Here is a 19,517-nt window from a genome sequence, read left to right as displayed (position 1 = left end):
TTTTTCTGTCTTTTATTGTTTTTTTTTTTTAATCCAAGGAGGTCAGATATATTAATGTTCAGCAAGCAGTACCAGAAACGACACACCCATAGGGGCCGACAGAAAGAGCCGTCCTGTAAGACATACAAAGGACCTATACTAACATAGAACTTACGCACTCCCGGGTACACCCACCTTTTAAGGACTAATAAGCACCTTTATTCTTACAAAAACTAGGAGCTCAGAAGCATGGAAATATAAAAGTTAACAACCGAGCTAACTAGATTCTGCGACCTATGAAAATTTAAACATGACTAGTTGAGGATGAAGCTCCAACATCCCCACAAATGCCATGCACCATCAGTCGGCAGCTGCTCCATATATTCAGAGGTACTGCTTATCTCTTTTTCCTCCAGCACTTGACCAGGGCAATCATTGTCCCTAAGCTTCCACTTCTTAGACTTCCTACCCTGGAACTCATTCTCCAGAACCTTTGCACACTTCGGTTTGTTCTTACTTCCCTTTGGTCTACCCAATTTCTTCTTCCTTGGCGAGACAATCAATTGACCATTTTTGTGTTGCAGGACAAGCTGCATCCCATCGTCAACTTGGATTAAAGGTTCAGTGTAAGACACACCTCTCTTCCCCAAACGATCGAGTCCCTCCACAGCTTTACGCTTAGTTCCTGAAGCAGGATAGCTCTGATGGGAAACAGCCATCACCTCTGTACCCTTACCCTTATCCATCCCCAGGGACTCGATCAACTCCATCGGGGATTTCTTCCCCACTTTACCCAGAGGAGTATGGCCAGCCTGCTTTGTCCAAGTTGCCAAGAACTCAGCTAGGTTAAAATCCCCGAACAGCGAAGGAAAAAGCTGAAAGTTACTAGCCAGCGAGGTATGATGTGGTGGATCAGTTCCTACTAACACCGGCCCCTCTACCACCGATTCCGACGCAATCACCATCGCCCTCTGAACCTGCATCTCTTCTCCCTCAGTCCGGGGCCCACGTTCCCCTGCAGTCAATGACAGTCTAGCCATAGCCGTGGCTTGGATCTGAGCCATGATCTCATCTCTCTCCTTAGTCAACCAGGCATCACATCCTGTATCACCATGCATAAAGAGGCCATAGCTCCGACAGAAGCCTCTGACCTTTTCAAAGTTAAACGACAGTTCAGGCGCCACTGTCGGTGAAAACTTGAAAAGCATCCAAACCCTAAGTCGCCGTCGAACATCAAAAACCAATTGGATCCTTTGCTCTGCTTCCTTCCGATATAGGGCATTCTGGTCTAAACGGATCACACGCCCCAGGGCTGATCCCACCAAGTTCAGCGCAGCCTTATTTCGAAGACCCACCGGAAGGCCCTTAACTGCAACCCATGCTTCCACCAGATGCAGTGGAACCTCGTGCACCGGACCGTTACCGTCATAACCTCCTAGCACCACCATCGTATTTCTATAAAACCAAGGTCCTCCATGTAGGATCTTGTTTCTTTCAGCCTCACGTTCAAATTGAAACACAAAACGCTCTCCCACTTCATGGATCGTCAATCCAGATTTGATACGCCATATCGTAGCTATAGTCCCTATGAAACCCGGAAACTTGCTCTTCGGGCCAAGCAGGCGACCCACCAGATACCACCGGTCAACCTGCAAAGCCGCAAGCCCCGCCGAACCCAAAGAAACTCGCGCCGTGTCCGCCAGAGAAAGATCACTCTCCATCGGGTGAGCCATGCCGCCGAAGACTCTTGGAGTTTTGCTCGTGAAAAAACGAGTAACCCTAGCAGACGGCTAGGTCAAAAAACATAGCGGCTTTTTTCCTGTCTTTTATTGTTAAAGCTTAGGATATTAGAAGAAAAATCATTACGGTTTGTAGTTTCTCTTATATAATTTATCTTCGCCGTCGTTAGAAGGGTTTTGCCGATCCTATGTGGGTCCGAAGTGAGCCAAATTCCTCGATCGACAGCCTTGTCCGTGTCGGGGAGTTTTCGGTGGCTGTTTGCGGGGTGAGGAAGGGGGGAAATTTCGGTGTCTGTTGGGCGTTGGTCTGTTCATCGCTGGCAATTTGCATTTCCCTAGATTCCTATGTTGAGGCTGAGGCTTGGAGTCTTCTTTTGGGCCTACCCTAATTTCAACAGTTCACTACTTTCATGAACAACCTTCACCTCATTTTGACATTATCAGTTGCTAAGTATTATAGTTCTTGTTTGCAACTTGTGTATATAATTTTTTTTTGATACAGGGTTAGCTATTAAATTGGCGATGAAAGGATATTTCTTTTATTCAACAACACAACATTACAAAAAATTAGATTGCAGACAGAGACCCAAAACAGGTCAAAAAAAAAAAGCAGCAATAAAGCAAACAAAAAGCCCATCAGGCTTAACAAGCCTCAGCCCAGGTGCAAATTCAGCAGGGAGTTGCGTTGGCGTCGCCGTCTCACCCCGAAATTGATCGTGACACAGACGTCAAGGGCATTTTATTTCATTTAGTTAATGGTATTTTGGTACATCGATATCATTTATTTTAGGAAATCTCACGACGACATCGAAACCGATCTTGTTTGTTCATAGTGGCACAGGATCAATGAAATGTGAAGCAACACATTCTTTCATAACTTTTCCAACACGGGTGTAGCCGTCTTCTCCTTTGTAAAGCAGATCAGCTACTTTTGTTAAGTTAAGAACACGCAAAAGCACAGGCATTGGAACAGCAGTTGGCCTTAGAAACTCTTCGTTTATATCTTTCCAGTAATCCACAACCTGCTTGTTAAACACCTCAATCACCTCTTCCTCTGAGACCCCATGTTGTTTCATGTAGCAATCAATACTCGAAGCAACATGCCCTCGTTCTTTCTCAAACTATGAATAAAGAGCTCCAAATTAGTATTTGTAATATAACATTTAATTTTACATATTAAAGGGCCAGTTGTGTTACCTTGGTGGTGACAGCGTCATCCATGAGTCGAAAAAGTGTTGTGGAAGCTATGACAATTTTAGGATCATTGAACAGCCATTGAAATGTCTCCTCTGTTACAGTATCTCCCATGCCGACCAAGGATACAGTTGCCAGCATAGGGTAACCGGTTGAAAATATTGCATAACGTAAATACTCCTCCACGGTTGGGATTCGCTCGTCTTTGAACCATTTAGCCTCTTCAAAGTAAGCTCGAGCGACACCTTTCAACTGGAAGGAAGATAATAAGTAACAAAATAATGTTTTCAATATGCAGTGATCATGTTGAAAATCAAATGATTTGATTTATTTTGGATTTATGTAATACGTACAGATTCCTTTACATAATAAACTCGGTATGATCTTCCTTCCTTTGCCATCTCTTCCTCAATTTCACTGACCACATTCAAAAGTGCACTATAAAATATTTGCATATAGTCTGGGAGGTCATCCATGCATTTGACATCCCACCTGAAAATTGCATAACCAACCAGCTATAGTTAATTGAAAGGCATATATATCAAACATAAGAGTTTCGGATCGTAACAAATTAACCTCTCCATAGCTGCAGTAAATATCTCCAATTCTTCAAAGGTAGCGAATGCATCGTAGATATCATCCATTACTGATACCAGCGCAATCACTTTTGTTAGAATTTTTCGTGCAGAAGAGTAGTGGGGTTCAAAGTAAACTCCCACTATCCAAAAGTACAACTCCACCATCCTATCTCTTGCAAATGACAGCTTCCTGGCAAAGTCTAGCTCCTTCCACCACCTAAGCAAGGATTAATATTGTTAATTAGCTCGTACGTAACTCCACTAATTGCTACTTAGTTCTTCACATAATTAAAATTTGACTTACTTAGTAATCTCACTGAGCTCTTCTTTGTGCAAAGATTGAACGAGATTGAAATCCAACTTGGCAAGTTTCAGCAAAGCTTCATTGTGTGAAGCTTCATCTTGGTATATTGACATGTACCGCCTAGCACAAACCCTCTCTAAATCTTTCCGGAGAGGTCTATGTAAGGCCTGACTTACTTGTGCTGCTAGTGGGTACCTTACACCAATTGTTTCCGACTCAAGGTTGGTGGTGGTGAAAACAACAGCCTCGTCTAGTATCTCTTCTCCCCGCACCCTAAGATGTGCTGCTTCGTAAAAGCTTAGCATACCCGACACATCATCGATTAAACATTCCTTGAATCTACCATTTTCATCTTTGAATTTGTTGAATATATCTGCTCGAATATGTCAAGGAAAAGAAGACAAGCATAAAAAATAAAATTATGGTTGGCGAAAAAAATACATCTATTTTCTTTACATGCATACCACATGAAACACTGTATCCTTGCTGCCTGAGTAGCCGAAATCCAAGAGCAACATTGTATAGGTCACCATCATAGTCATGATATTTAGCATGCATATGCTCTAGGGCTTCTTCTATTTCGGTTTCAAAATGGTAAGCCACACCAAGGCACTGGATTGCATCGATTAACTTCAGTTGATGTGAAAAATCAGTTGCCAGATTTTTGAATACTTCTCTCTTCACTACTGCTTTCAGCTCCTCGACTTGTTGTTGCCTACGGGCTTGACTTATCTGCAGCAACGCACTACACATTTAGTATGAAAAACACGAGACAAACTATGGTATTGTGATGTTTATCATACACTCATTTTACATCTATTTGAACAAAAATTACAATCATTTGAATTAAAATTACAACATTGAGAACAAAGTTACCATATTCATTTACACTATTTACATATAATTAAACAAAAATTACAATATTGACAACAAATTTGTTCAAAAACTTATAACAAAGTTCGTAGGTGGTGTAATTACTATTATTAAAACTAAGATTACACAAAATATGACTCAATATTACTACTCTAACAACAAACTTGTTGTCACATTTATAAATGTGTGTATGAGATACGGGTATGTATTATAGAATTTTCTGAAAAACACACACATGCATATGCAATATAGCATCATATATCAAAATATAAATCTAATATGCTATGTCATTACATTGTCTTTGGAATCGCAGTTGATGAACTGATCTCCCCAAATACTAGGGTGATAATTTGCCGTCCTGCGAATAATTTCAGGCTTAGCATTTGATGAAAGAACAGCTGCTTGGAGAGACATTGACATGATTGGGTTTTGTGTATATATGCTTTGAGCTTTGCTGCTTAAGTATGAAAAGAATTGCCGCTATATAGCCATGGGATCGAAATTGGCTTGGGAAGAAGATTAGGTTAGAAGATTAGGTTAGCACAAACCTCACATAAAATAGTATATTAGATTTATCCAAAACAAATCATTTGCATGAAGAGGGACCAACTGGGGCCTTTTACTTTTTTGAATTCCGCATACGTTAGTGTTTGTCACTTTTCGTTTTACAGTAGACAAGAATCCAATCAATGAATCAATCAACTTTATTAACTAATATCTTCCCCAATCAGTACAAATATTCGAATTAAAGTAGTAAAACGTGTAGCATGTGTTTCATTAACTCTCCTCTTCAATTTTGAGCCAATACAACACTCTTCGATAAGTTTTTTTTACTTTGTCAAGGGCAACCCAAAGGCTTCCTAGGCCCAAGATAAACTCATTCGCTAGTTAATGTTGGTTAAAATGACCAAAGTGTAAAATAAATTTAAACTTGAGTGAAAAAAAAAAATCTAAACTTGAGTGATTATAGTAAAAAATTTAAAAATAGAGTGACCAAAGTGTGATTGATTCAACTATGACTAACCAAAGTGATAATTTTTTCTATATAGAAATCAAAATGTCATTTTCAGTTGATCTTCAAAAAATATTGTTAAGATCTTACAGGGCCATGGCAAATTGGCAGAGAGTAGGTCAAAAATAAAAGTGTTTTGTGAATAAAATAAAGGCTCTTGACCATTTACCCAATTTAGGCCTAATAAATGTCCACTTACTCCACCAAAAGCTTTGTCTTCCCACTTACCCAATTTAAATGTAAAAAGCCAAGTTTGGCCTTTAAATAATTTAAAAAATCATTGAAGACCTCGCCGGAATCCGGCCACTGGTAGCCGGAATCCGGTAACCGCCCGCCGGAGGTGTCCAAAGAGGTCGCCGGAGACTTTTATTACCCCACAATAAATTTTTATAAAGTTTATTAGGGGGCAATAAAATGTTTATTGGATATTATTGGGAGCAATAAAGTTTATTAGAGGGCAATAAAAAGTTTATTGGGGGGCAATAAAATAGGACGCCGAACTCCTGTCACCGGTCCGGAAGTTGCCGGAAGTTCGCAAAGAGGTCGCTAGAGACTTTTATTACCCCCAATAAATTTTTATTGGGGGGCAATAAAAAGTTTATTGGGTATTATTGGGGGTAATAAACAGTTTATTGGGGGGCAACAAAACAGGACACCGATCACCAGATTCCAGCCGTCTGTGATCGGATTCCGGCGGCCGGTGACCGGTGACCGGAGTCCCGCAGCCGACGACCAGAGTCCGGTGAAGTCTCTCTCTCTAAGTGACAAAGGGAGGGAGGGCAAAATTGTTCCAAAAATAAATAAAAATTAATAAAAAAATAACTTAATTGGGTATTAGGGCAAAAAATATGTAATTTGTTGGGTAAGTAGGCAATCAGCAATCTTAGAGCAACTCCAACAGCTTCCCTATAATTTTTGTATAATAGGGAAGCAAAAGTCAAAGCTTTAGCATATTTTTCTTCTCCAACTCCAACAGATTCCCTATTTTACAGCAATCTCTAAAATCTCCATATTTTTCCTTAAATTTTTAGAGATTGCTGTAAATATAGGGAATTTGGTTTTCTCTTTCCTCACTTTCCCTAAAATATGGATAGTTATAGGGAATCTGTTGGAGCAAAAGATGCTCATTTTTCCCTAAAGTAGAGAAAAATTAAAATATGGGGAAGCTGTTGGAGTTGCTCTTATAAGATGTTTGGGTAAATGGGGTTAGTGTAGCTCAAATTTGGGTAAATGAACATTTTCCCTAAAATAAAATAAAGTACATAATTAAAATATATAGAAATCAAAATGTCATCTTGGGTTGACCTTCAAAAATATATTGTTAAGATCTTAGAGTATTATTATGTGGTCCTGGAGCACCACGTGGCATTGCCATGTGGTGGTCCCAACCAATAATATCACTCGAATGTGGTACGGACCATGCAGGGGGTTAAAAAAGAAAAGAAAAATTAATTTAATAGACCAATCAGAAATCATTACGAGTCACATGGGCCAATAATATCACTCGAGACCACCACGTGTACTATGGTCCAGAACCATGTAATAATTTCCCCTCCAATGGATATTTCTTTTGGCTTGTGTCAAATTCAAATTTGACATGTGACATGGCAACCTTCATTTTTGGCTAATCTTACTCCAACCAATATGTCAAAATTGTTTGTTATTTTAATATATTCTATTCTAAGAATTAAACACTAAGAGGGCTAAAGCATAGAGAACAGAGGCGAAGTGAGAAAACCAGTGTGTGTACCCTCCGGCGGCTCGCCCTCGTGGCGGCGTCGTCAGACGGGTTTGGAAGGGGCCTAGTGCCCGGTGGTGGTTGTCCACGGAATAAATCCCGTCAGAGAGGAGGCTGCGTGGTGGTTTCGCTGCCCAAAATGCGAGGCGGCGGTGCTTGCGGGCTCGGTGGCTTGAGTGTGGGGCTGGGCTCGATCTCCCCACGACCGGAAGGCGGTCAGCAAGAGGCGGCGTCGCCCAAAGGTGTGAAGGCTGGATCTGAGGGGATCAGATCGGATCGGAGGGATTCGATCTGGTCTGTGTCGCTTGGAACCTTCAGGTGCAGAGGAGCGGATGGGAGTGGCGGCGATGCTTACAGGTGTGTTGGGGAGGATGGAATGATGGAGAGGCTGCTGGAGTTTGCTCGATGTAGGAGGATGGCCGTCGGTAGTAGGACGACGTGGATCTGGTGTGTTGGACGGTGGCAAGCTGATCGGTTTTCCTCTTTGGTTGGGCTGACTGGGTTTTGGCCTCTGGGCCTAAATTCCCTTTATTTTATTTACTTTAAGTTTTATTGTTGTTGGTCTTTAGTAGGTAATGGTGGCTATATGCCAGTAATAAGTCCCTGTCAGTTTAGGGCAGGGCGACGTGGGCTTAGTCTCGGATTACACCTTTTGTGTGCCTGGTTTGCCCTAGTTAGGTGGCGAGTTCCCAAATGGTCGCACCCTCCTAGTGGTAAGATGAAACTAAGTGTCGCCGGAGCTATTCTCCAGCGGCAACATAGGGGGAAAGCTGTGCTAAAGCTGGTAATTATGCTATGTTGTAATCGGGTTACATATCGAGTTATATTTTCGCTGTGTCACTACTATGTTAAAGCAAATGCAGTAGCTATTTGTGCACTCTTTGCTAGTTGGTTCTTGTTAGAATACAAGTCTCCTGTAGAGATTTCTGATATTATTTCAGAAAATACTCTAGATGTTTATTGTAATCAGGGGTTTAGGCTCAATGTCCCCCCCCCTTGTATTCGACAGTTTCATTAATCAAAGCTTTGAGGGCAGCCGCACCAGCCCTTTATTCAAAAAAAAAAAAAAAATCTATTCTATTTATTTTGTTTTTGCTTATTTTGTTTTGGCTTGTATAATTAATTTCTTTATCAAAATAAAATTGCAAACAGATCGCATCCTCATCTCTTTGTATCTTTGCTTCTTCTGTTTCTTTCAGTATCTTCTTTCTTTTCTTTCTCTCTGTAATCAAGTGGCACCCAACTACCCATTAATCAATCTTTCTTTCTATAATCAAATGGTACCCCTTTTCGAAAAGAAAAAAAAATCAAATGGTACCCAACAATGATCTCTTTAATCAAATGGTACCCAACTATACGATCTTCTTTGTTTATGTAATCAAGTGGTACCCACTATTCTTCCCAAATTATTGATCAATCAAGGCCCAGATCAATCAAAATCTACTTGATTCTCAACTTTATGTTCTACGCCTTCACAAATTCCAGATCTCAAATTGCCATCCCAGCAAATCGTACCCATAACATACCACCCACTATCTTCAAACCCCGCCACCACTGAAACAAACATCATCCTCTCATCGTTTTGTTTCCATCTTGTTTCATTAGAAATAGAGCAAAAGCTTAGAAGCCCAAAGATATAGAAAGGAAATAAGATCAGATCTAGGAAGGAAATAAGATATGTTCTCTGATTTTATGCATAATTGGATAAATAGAGAGACAAGAAGGATTCATGAAGGTTTTTCATGAGTTGTTTGGTCTGGGTAAGATGAGGATGAGAGAGAGAGAGAGAGAGAGAGAGAGAGATGAGAACACAAAAATGAAGAGATAGAGGCGAGAAAGAAAGAAAAAATAAACAAATAAAAGATAGAGAGAGCTGGGGCTGTCAAATTTGACAGAAGAAGGCACAATGTCAAACCCACGTGTGAAATATAGGTTGGAGGAGTGTTTCATCAATCATTTGTTACCGTTGGGCACTCCACGTGGATTTGACCACTCCGTTGGAGATGGTCTTACAGGGCCATAGCAAAGGCTAGATCAAAACTAATTTAAACTTTAAAAAGCTAAGAGGGAATCCAGCTGCCTCTTAATTCCTGCTTCATGTGATTTCAGAAATGCATATACACTAGTAGATCTGGCACTGACTTCAAAATGAATACATGAATGTCTCTGTCTTGGTTTCCAATGATGAAAACATGTTGCTATTTAGCGTATCGAAGATGATAGGGAATGAAGAATCCTCCTCAATCATGCACCTGCCATCTTCGGTTCCCGCTAAAAGAAGATGGTGGACAAACATTCAAAACATGCATGCTCTAAGATTTTCGTAATTTGATCTTATTGATATTTGAGCGATATTTCAAAATTTTGCGGATTAATTAATATTTACTTATATTTATCGAAATTTCAATCGATACTCTAATTTTCGTCAAGTTTTTCATAAATTTGTAGTACTGAAATCGAAATTTCAAACTTCGAATATTAGTAGTACTTCTAAAGAGTCGAGACTCAGTCTTCCAACTCACATAGTTCACTGCATGTTGTTCTAATCCGTTAATTTCAGTTCGTAGAAGCATGTGCAATGGAATAGTTATCATAACTTGAAATGTTGTTACTTGTTAGTACCTTTTCTAATCGAAATATATTTAACATGACAATAATGCGATATTTTATTGTTGTCAATAATTTAGTAGGTACATCCTTTTTTTACCGATCCCAATTCCAACCTTGGTGAACTTTCTCATTTCACTATCGGTTTTGATCTTCTATTGAAATTTGATTAGGTTTTGTACTTTTGTTCAAGGCATTTGCTGATGTGGGGGTCTCTCAGATAAGCCTAAATTTAGTCCTTTGTGTGGTTTTTCATTTTGTCAATTCATGTAAAAGGTTCTAATCTATATGCATGGCTAGTATTTAATACTCTAGCACCTTAGCAAACTTTTACTTTTTGGAGGAGTATAGGGGTGAAATATGCAACGTTTGGTTTCCGAACAAGTGAAAATGAACTTAAAACCGGAGTACTTTGCTTAATTAGGCTTGTTTATTCTTGGACTAACATTTTTTCTTTCTTGAAAATAAATGGTGATCTAGCTGTTTTTTTTTTTTTGAAATAAAGAGTCAATATCATTAGATGACCAACCAACAAGTCAGAGTCTAACATACACTTAAAGACAGAAAAATGGCGGGATAACAACCACGCTCCTATCTAAGCAATGCAAACTCATTACAAGTCAATTTTGAGCCCGCTTTGTAAGCGAACTCATAGACAAAGAACAAACCCCGTGTCTTCTAGGGCAAAATCATTGACTAGCATCCCCATTAGCCAGGCGCGCAATTGCGGTACCAACAGAGAAGTCACTTCCTAGCAAACAAATAAGAGCAATTCCTTATCTATAAGCCGCTTGAAAATGAACACCAATCTTATTCCAAATAATTACCAACTCCCGTAGCAGTCTTGATCCGAAACGATTGGTCCTGTAACCAAATGCAAAACCAACAGAACTTACCACACCATTAGCCCAAACCAAATCAGGCCCAAAAGAGAAGGGAAAGAGAAAGGGTGAGCCCAGTTAGGCAGCAGCCCAACCCAACAGGGCCCACAGCCCACCACCCCCTCCTTCCCATCTACCTTCAGGACGATCCGATCGGAGCCCGAGGGCAGCGCTCCATCCATTCTTCGGGTGGCCGGCCAAGAAGCTCCGCCATCTCCTCAAGGGAGGAGACCTGGCCCCGACCTGGATCTACAGAGAAAGATCAAAAGTCGGACAAAAAGTCGCCATGGCTTTCCCCATCCAAATTTGACTCCATAAAAACTAATAAAGAGGCAAAACTGCACCAACTTTTAGATAGAGTTATTCTATTATTCTATATAAATCTATATCAGCTCCTCCCATGAGGTTTCCATTTTCTTGATTTTGCACATGTGATTCTTGTTGTCCGACACATTCTAACAATCCAAGATCTGAAGATCATCATCAACTTCACTTTCTTCCGGTCTCAGAAATTCTGCTGCAAATAGTCCAAGCCGACACCATTCACCCCGACTAAACTGTTTTAATTCTGCCAATATTCTCTGCATGCATGTTCACTAATCACCCTGCTAGCTCTTACACTTTATATAGAACCCTAATTTTGAACTTGATGCTTCCAGCTTCGATCATGCACATTTTGACATTAATTACTTGTGCAGCTTTGCATGTCAAAATGTGCATCATTAGAAAACCTAATCTAAACTCGGGTTTGCTAGCTAGGCCAGGCAAAACCTGAACAAAACGGAAAATATCAAGGGCTTTCCATATTTTTTGCACTAGCCACGAAAACCTGTTGGTTTAGGGATTGAGGCATTGAGGCGTTGAGCAAATAATCTCTCTGCCAAGATACACAATGTCAGGAGTCCACCCCTTCTTTAATGGCATGCTGCTTGAATATACCACATCTCCATAGCATGCTATGCCAAAACAAAACCAAAAGATAATTTGAGGGGTTTAGATCCAGTGCCCCGGCTTGTGGCCCTTAGGCTATGTTTGTTTCCCGGAAAGTGGGCATTGGGAAATGAAACATTTTCATTTCCTGCGTTTGGGACAGCCAAGGAAAGGAAATTGATTCCTTTCCTTTCCACCAACCAAACATGACCTTATAGTAGCTCGCTCAAGCCCAACTGCGGTACCCATCGCATGTGTCTTGAGTCTTGAAGAATCTAGAGAGATGGAAATGACACAGACATGGAATCAAAATCATAATTGTGTCAAACAGCGGAAATGTGTCCATGTAATAGTAATTGGAAAATGATCAAAGACAGACAGAGAAATGTTAACTTAATGAGAAAACCAATATCGTTTCACAAAATGCATAAACACAACTAAATGATCAATACAATATGAACTAGAATACAACAAGAGGAGATGCATCACCTGCTTCATGCACAACAGCCATTCCTTCAAAAGCAGTAGCAGCAACACAGTTATTCAACACAAATAATCCGAGCTCCAAAACTTCAAGCAGCCACACGCAAGAAATCTTCTACTCAACTATGTGTTTAACTCCTATCTATGGGGCAGGACTGAATGTTTTTCACATAGTGAATAGAGACTTCAAGTACCTATATATACAAGCTATAGAGACTTCCCATAAAAGAATCTTTGATTCTAGCCGATGAGTTATTTCTGAAAGATGCCTATAATTATCATATCAACTAATTAGATATTTATCTTTATCAAAATAGATTCCTAATCATATGAGTGACATACCAAAGCTCATTAGGTGTCTAGGTAGATAATTCATATATTTCCCATTTATTGTAATAAGTTTAATCAGTTTTTTATTTACTTAATGTAGATAATATTAGGTCCAAATAATATTTTACAAGAAAACCATTAATTTGAGGTTCAACCTAATTCTAATTCTGATCATGCCTAGGGACTAAAATCTAGAAAGCAATTTGTGTCTCTCACTCTCTCCCAGTTATCTAGCTAGGGTGTGACTGGCATTCTTCTGGAAGCTTTCCCCTTGTAATCATATGATTAATTGTAGTTTCAAGGCCAAATCTTGCAACTGCCCATTGAACCTCTCTAAATCCTTGGCCGTATTCATCAGAGCCATGATTTTCCACCACAAACTTGTATGTTTCTACTAAATTTCTCAGAAACTGAGCCTGCTCATGACTAGTAGCTGCTGATGATGATGGGGTAATTTCACTGTCCAGCCAATCCAACCATTTCCAACCTATTACTTGACACATTCCTTCTTCCAGTTTCCCTTCTATTACTTGACACATTCCTTCTTCCAGTTTCCCTTCCACTTGCCCGAATCTGATACCTTTCGATCGAAACCATACATGCATCATCTCATGAGCCAAGATTGCCTGCGTCATAATCTTGGGCAAACCGAACAAAATTGCTATGCCGGTTCTATACTCATTAACGCTATCCCCTTTCCGCGAACAACTTGTAACGCCGGTGATGGTGCCCATATCTGCCTCAAAACGCAACCCAAAAGGCGTGGGAGTTTCTTGCTTGCGGCAAAGTCTATCCATCTCTTTCGTGTCGACCAAGAAAACACGAACGTCGTCCGGAAGGACCAGGTTGAGTGTACGGAAAAATTCGTGACATTTATGGATCATGAGAAGTTCACACTGTCGATCGGATATCGACGATTGCGGTAGAATAACAATCTAGGCATATTTCCCGACCATCACCGACATTTATATATGTTACATCACTTGTCTTTAACCTCATACAGCCACAGCATATTGGAGTACGTACTATCATCTAGATGTTTGGGACAAAATGTTTGGTTCCATATTATGTCGCAGCAAACTGGAGTTCCATCTGGGAGAAGAGTAGTGGGAATGTGGGATGATGCAAGCTCTTGATAATTGTATTAGTACAAACATCGCAAACCAACATTGGTTGTCTTGAAGATATAGCAACTTCCTTATTTCCATGACTTTGCCCTTTTTCATATTGATGATCTGAAACGGAAATTAGCTGAATGGCAAGCTCTATATCGTCCATATCTTGATCTTCATACATAGTATCCTCAAAGTATTGACAATTAATGGCGGTAGCAATTTCACGATAAGATCGATCCTCGCTCTGACCTAGCCTCCTATTTCTATTTCCCACCCTCCCACACACTTGAGGTAATGCTAAAGGCTTTGAAGGTTGACTATTGGAAACGTAAATAACAAACTCATTTGAGTGCTTATATAGAGAACAATCCATCAAGTTTTCCAGTTTGAATAAGGTTTCCTTTCTTTTCTTTTCTTTTTTTTTGAACAAATAAGGTTTCCTTTCATTAGTCTATAAGGTTTCCTTTCAGCAGTTATTCCTCTTAAAAAAAAATAATCTAAGAGGAACAAGTCAAACATTGACACAAAAAAAATAAAATAAAATAAAGCCTGAATCCTGTTCCTTACAAACTAACTCAGACGAAACCTTACAAAGCGGAAAAATATGGAACACCTAACAGCTTTCCCCTTTGATATCAAAACTATGGCATTGTCTCCTCTTGTTAGCTAATCACATTCTAACAATTCCAAGGCAGGCCGCCCCTAGTCGTGGAGAAAGCAAAGTTAAGAGCACTAAACTTATCTGCAGCAGCTAGAAATGGGTTTCTGGCAATGACCTCTTTCGATAGTTTGCTGTTTCCGCAACCAAAGAATGGTGATCAACCCGAAAAACCTAGTATAAATTCTTTTTCCAAAAGTAAATTCTGGTTTGTAGATTCTGTTGGTGCAGCTGGAGTCCTTGGTTGAACCCAGAGATCTTTCATGCCGAAATAAGTTTTCCTTAATCAGAAGTAAGGCGATACAGGTTTCCGATAGACTTCGTATTTGATTAAGCAGAACATGAATCGAGTCGCAAAGTTACTGCTTAAGTGGTTGAATCCGTGATGGTGAGAAAGTCTGTTCCCCTGAACAAAGCTTAGATGACAGAAGCACCTTGCAACTGCAGAGCTCTTTCCAGAAATGAGAATGCATTTTGTTTGACATCATAACTATTTCACTTTTCCTTCTTTAATTTATATAGATGGATTCATCATACTGACCAATATATCATTAAGTTTCGAGGTTAAAATAGACGGAGGATTTAGATCTCGGCTCATCTAGACAAAGAAGAGAAACAAAGAAGTATACACAACTCTTTAACAAAGAATCAAAAGAACAGAGAAACAGAATATGTATAAACAGTGAGGATACACCTGGTGGTATCAGTTCTGGGATCATTTGTATCACATGAATCGGCTATCATATTCCGATGTATTCTAACAATGATAAGCATCTTTGAAACATACAATGGCTGATACCGTGGTGCTCATTGTTAACAAAACCAAAGAGCTATGCTATCACAATGAATCTATAAAAATTAAAAAATTAAAAACAAAGTGGTCGTTTCTACTGCTACCTCTGTATCTTTATTTTCTGACAATCAGTGCCACGCAGAAGCTGATACCAAGTTCCTCTCCTTCCATCCCAACAGCATAGCACCATCCTTCTCCTCCAGCTTATAATGCTCTGAGTAACACCTCAGTAGACTCCTTATGACAGAGTTGACATATGAGCTTAATGGGTATTGCCGAAATCCTGCCATTGTCAACCTGGACTTCCACTTTCCAAAGAGCTCGTGGCGTTCCACCCTTTCCTTTCCTTCGCAGGCAATCACATTTACAATATCTCGAGCCAGACAATGCTGCTCCACGTTGATCCTCTCCTTGCTGTTCCTCGGCAGGGTCACGTCAATAGACTCAAACATTGCCAAATAGTAGTCTAGAGTCTCTATAAACCGATTCAAGAAAGGGGTTGTATTCGTGTTTGATTCTTGCTCAACCAAAGTAGTCACCTTTGGAGATAGTGACTTGACTATCCTCAGAAGCCCATCCCTTGGATTGTTCACATCAACGCTTTCATCTGGTGTGTGGTGAAGCTGCAGGGGAAAGTTCACTGCTAGAGCCTCACCAGGCCTGACATCAAGCATGTCCGGTGTGACATCAGGTGCAAAAACTGGAACCCCGTGAAATTCAACTGGGATGTTAAATTTCTCAGAGATTGCTTTCAACCGTCTTCCTACTGCCTCCAAGCCATCACCACGAGCATATTTAGAAACAGGGTCATCGATACCTGTAATTCGTACATGGGGAGCCCCACTGGGTCTTGCTGCAAGAGCTTGAAGGAGAGTCACCCATTGAGTACCCTGAGCAATCTGGAAGTCTATAATGTGGATACGGTCCTCATTTCTGCAGGCGTCAGCAATGGCCCCATTGGCTGCCATGTAACCGAACTTTAAATAGGGGCAGATCTCATACAGAATTTGCATGTATGAGAGCAAGTCATCGCTTTCAGGCTCCCTGCACCTGAGGGCACGGTAGATATTGGAGCCCGAAGCCTCCTTCCTTGCAACCAGCCCTTCTACCATGTAAGCTCCAAGACGCTGAATTGGTTCTCCACTGATAGACACAGCACCTCTAGCCTTTTCAATCAACTTCTCAAAACCATCCATATTGTTGTCAGAAAGTGCTTCAGCACATGCAATCAGCAATTGTCGCAGGTTATCAGCCGGAAAACCCTGTGGAGATGCTTCATCAAGCACCTTGTGACGTTTCTCTGACTGTCTATGCCCTGAAACAAAGGAAGTCTGGCGCTGCATCACATGTGCACCCGCGCGCTCCTGGTTCCATAACAGAGATCTCTGTCCCTTCCGCCTGCTAGTTTCCCCAAAAATGTTTGTTGCGGTGACCTCTTCTTCATCAGGTCCCATTAAAGCACTCTCCAATTCCTGCAAAGCGTATTTTATACTGGGGCTACAATTTGCATCCTGTAACAAAGATGCCCTACCAGAAGAGAGCTGCAGACTGTCTCGACGACAATCCACAGAAGGGCTTAAGCTTAACCGAGAAATATAACTGTTGGTTTCAAATGGAGAGTTAGAGGAATGGCTGACTCCTGAGAGATTTTCTGTGGAGCTAAGTTGCTCCTGGCAGTCACTCAGCGTAGTAACAGTATCAGAATCAAAGTGAGTTGAAAAGTGTGAATTTGGTGAGTTACCAATATCTAATTTCAAAGACCCAAGCAACCTGTTAGGAACAGTGGGATGAGAACCTGCAAAATAGCCTGCACCAGTTTCACTGAAATCAAAATGCTGGCGTGAGTCCATGCTATGAGATTGGCATCAGCTATATGTGACAAAAACTCTCCAATGTATAAATATCAACCAAATAGTTTCGGTGTGGTTGCTTTCACCAGAAACAGCTCTAAGCAGCTTTGCAATACCCCAGTAGGACTCAAAAGTCCTGAACTTTCAAGATGAAATCAATCTGCAAAATTGATACAGAAAAAGGACCAATAAGCAGAGATTCTGAGGCAAAAATACCATGTACTCAAACCTTGCAAAGCAATAACTTTTGAACCTTTAATAGATTTTTTTCTTTTAATCATTCTGCAGGTCATATCCCAATTAAAAATTCCAGGTCTTCATGATTCTTGAAACTTATAGAAAGCAAAGGTCTCTGGTTTACTAAAGCACTACTAACCAATTCTAATGTTTGGTTCAATACTAATACATACCTAAAGTGAAAGGATAAACATATGATAAGAACCAAGAAATGAAGATTGAACCCAATAAGGCAAGACTGAAGACTCGAACCAACATATGACACCAATTCCAAAAGAGAGAAATATTGAGAACAAACAGAAAACGTTATTCAGTTAAAGATGAGAACAAAGATCCACCATAAACAAACTATCTCAAGGTGCATAAGACATCATATCATATTTGAACTAATAGCCAGTAGGAAAAACCATTAATCCAGGTGAATCAAATTAGAAGTAATTTTCATTTTGAACACAAGGAATCTGCAAAAGCCCTTAAACCCTAAACAGTTAAACCAATCAAACCATACCTTCCACACAATCAAACCCAATACCAGCTTTTAACATTTCTTGAACCCCAAATAAAAAACAGGCTCAAAATTCAAAAACACTCAGATTCTATTCAACTTTTCTTTCACCTCAAAGCAATGAATTCCCACATGAACAGCTAGCTAATTGGCATGGAAAGCATACCTGGGTTCTCTCTTTCTTTCATCTGGGTGTACTGGGTCTTCATCTCAAGCTGAAATCTTTGGTTTTGGGGTAACCTCTGCTTTGGTCCAAGACAGGTTTTTCAAGCTCTCCTCAACTCGTCGAGCTTTCTAGAGAATAAGGCTGCTAGGCTCTCGGACCGACTCGGAGGGTATATATAGGAGAGAGAATGAGACTTTGACGTCAAGTTGGTACGGGACGTAACGGTGACGTCGTATAGAGTAGAAGAAGATAGGATTTGCATTCTGGGTTTGTGAGGGGAGAGGCGAGTGATTTGTAAAGAGAGGAGCTTGTCGCCGACCACGTACTCGCTTGGGCTCTGTGCGAGAACATTCCAAGCTTTTTCTCTTTTGTTTTCCTTCTCGCTTGCTCCACTTGGTTTTTTGTTTTGGTTTCGTTGAAAGTCATGGGGTGTGAATCCGAGACGCGCTTGGTTACAAACTTAAACAAGGATGTGAGACACTCTGTGAGGCATCGTCTCTGGTGTGAGGTCAATGCTGGGGAAATTAATGAGGGTATTTTGAATATATTATTAGAGATAATCATCTCCGACTTGTTTGATGAGGTTGAATAAGTTGACTTGAGTTTGACTTAGACAAGAATTTGTCAAAAAGTCTGAAATTTCTGTTCTTCGTTATTTCAAAACATATATAGATATAGGGATACCCTCTCCTTAATACATTAGTTCTTATTGTGATCATTTGACTTCGTATAATGAATGGTCTAATCTAGCTCAATTTTATAAATAAATGGAGGGTCTAACTCTTTAAAGAACTAATCAACCACCATCACATGTTTAAACAGTAATATGTTAATGCATTATAAATTTTCACACATATAACTTCATATTTTGCTGCATGCCACTAATATTATAAAGTAAATGAAGTAGTGAGTAGAGTACTCTTTGTTAACTGGTGTATGTTAGAATACATTATCTATCTTGTAATTATTCTGAAACATTTTCTTCATATCTTTTTTGTTTTTTTTTTGGGAAGTGGCCTATACCATTAATGAAACTGCAGAATACATGGGTGAACAATGTGCATAAACCCCAAATTGGCGTACATCCTGAAATAATAAGAGGAGTCTCTTCTAAAATTAAGTATTCTACCATGCACCAATAAGCGAAGAGTGCTTCGTTGGCTACTTTATTTACTTTACAATTGTGGTGACATATACCTAAAAGACGCCGCTTATTCAGAACAATGAAATTAGTTTTCCCACTATTTTTCCACCAAAAAATAAATCTGTTGATATTTAGTTTCATCTTGCCACTAGGAGGTTGTGACTATTTAACAAAATAAGGAACTCGCCACGTAACTAGCTAGGGCAAACAAGGACACAAGATGTGCAGACCGGGACAAACTTCATCTCCCCGTACCACTAAACGATAAAGACTTATTAACGGCAAAAAGACACATCTAAATAAATAAAATTAAAATAAAACAAAAACTGCAGGCCACCAAGGACCTAAAAGAACATCATGCCAACAAGCTCAGCCCAAACCCAACCTCCATCATCTCCAAG

The 19,517-nt window shown here is 40.0% G+C and overlaps 3 protein-coding genes across 3 annotated transcripts; all 3 read right to left on the bottom strand.

Annotated features, from left to right (window-relative positions):
* Positions 1 to 2,234: 2,234 nt before the first annotated feature.
* Positions 2,235 to 5,134, bottom strand: LOC133734730 ((-)-alpha-pinene synthase-like). The gene is made up of 7 exons (XM_062162344.1): positions 4,962 to 5,134; positions 4,259 to 4,526; positions 3,795 to 4,167; positions 3,489 to 3,707; positions 3,266 to 3,404; positions 2,916 to 3,164; positions 2,235 to 2,839 (listed from the first exon to the last, which is right to left on the bottom strand). The coding sequence occupies exons 1-7, from the start codon at positions 5,085 to 5,087 to the stop codon at positions 2,546 to 2,548; spliced, it is 1,668 nt and encodes a 555-aa protein (XP_062018328.1). The 5' UTR covers positions 5,088 to 5,134; the 3' UTR covers positions 2,235 to 2,545.
* A 7,744-nt stretch (positions 5,135 to 12,878) lies between these two features.
* On the bottom strand, positions 12,879 to 13,445 carry LOC133730869 (protein DA1-like). Its single transcript, XM_062158379.1, has one exon. It carries the CDS (start codon positions 13,443 to 13,445, stop codon positions 12,879 to 12,881), a length of 567 nt encoding a protein of 188 aa, XP_062014363.1.
* Positions 13,446 to 15,069: 1,624 nt separating this feature from the next.
* LOC133734729 (scarecrow-like protein 21) lies at positions 15,070 to 18,365 on the bottom strand. Its single transcript, XM_062162343.1, has 2 exons — positions 17,973 to 18,365; positions 15,070 to 17,224 (listed from the first exon to the last, which is right to left on the bottom strand). The coding sequence occupies exon 2, from the start codon at positions 17,062 to 17,064 to the stop codon at positions 15,343 to 15,345; it is 1,722 nt and encodes a 573-aa protein (XP_062018327.1). The 5' UTR covers positions 17,065 to 17,224; positions 17,973 to 18,365; the 3' UTR covers positions 15,070 to 15,342.
* Between the last annotated feature and the right edge of the window lie 1,152 nt (positions 18,366 to 19,517).

The sequence above is a fragment of the Rosa rugosa genome, chromosome 2 (assembly GCF_958449725.1).
Source record: "Rosa rugosa chromosome 2, drRosRugo1.1, whole genome shotgun sequence".
In the NCBI taxonomy this organism is placed as follows: domain Eukaryota; kingdom Viridiplantae; phylum Streptophyta; class Magnoliopsida; order Rosales; family Rosaceae; genus Rosa; species Rosa rugosa.
This window is presented reverse-complemented; position numbering and strand designations above follow the sequence as displayed.

What these genes read in the sequence shown, in the direction of transcription:
- LOC133734730 (XM_062162344.1), bottom strand. Translation starts at nt 5,087, where the DNA reads ATGTCAATGTCTCTCCAAGCAGCTGTTCTTTCATCAAATGCTAAGCCT. An exon ending in AGGATACAGTGTTTCATGTG is followed by an intron (nt 4,168 to 4,258) that starts GTATGCATGTAA and finishes ATATTCGAGCAG; the next exon opens with ATATATTCAACAAATTCAAA. An exon ending in TTTATTATGTAAAGGAATCT is followed by an intron (nt 3,165 to 3,265) that starts GTACGTATTACA and finishes TCTTCCTTCCAG; the next exon opens with TTGAAAGGTGTCGCTCGAGC.
- LOC133730869 (XM_062158379.1), bottom strand. Translation starts at nt 13,445, where the DNA reads ATGGATAGACTTTGCCGCAAGCAAGAAACTCCCACGCCTTTTGGGTTG.
- LOC133734729 (XM_062162343.1), bottom strand. Translation starts at nt 17,064, where the DNA reads ATGGACTCACGCCAGCATTTTGATTTCAGTGAAACTGGTGCAGGCTAT.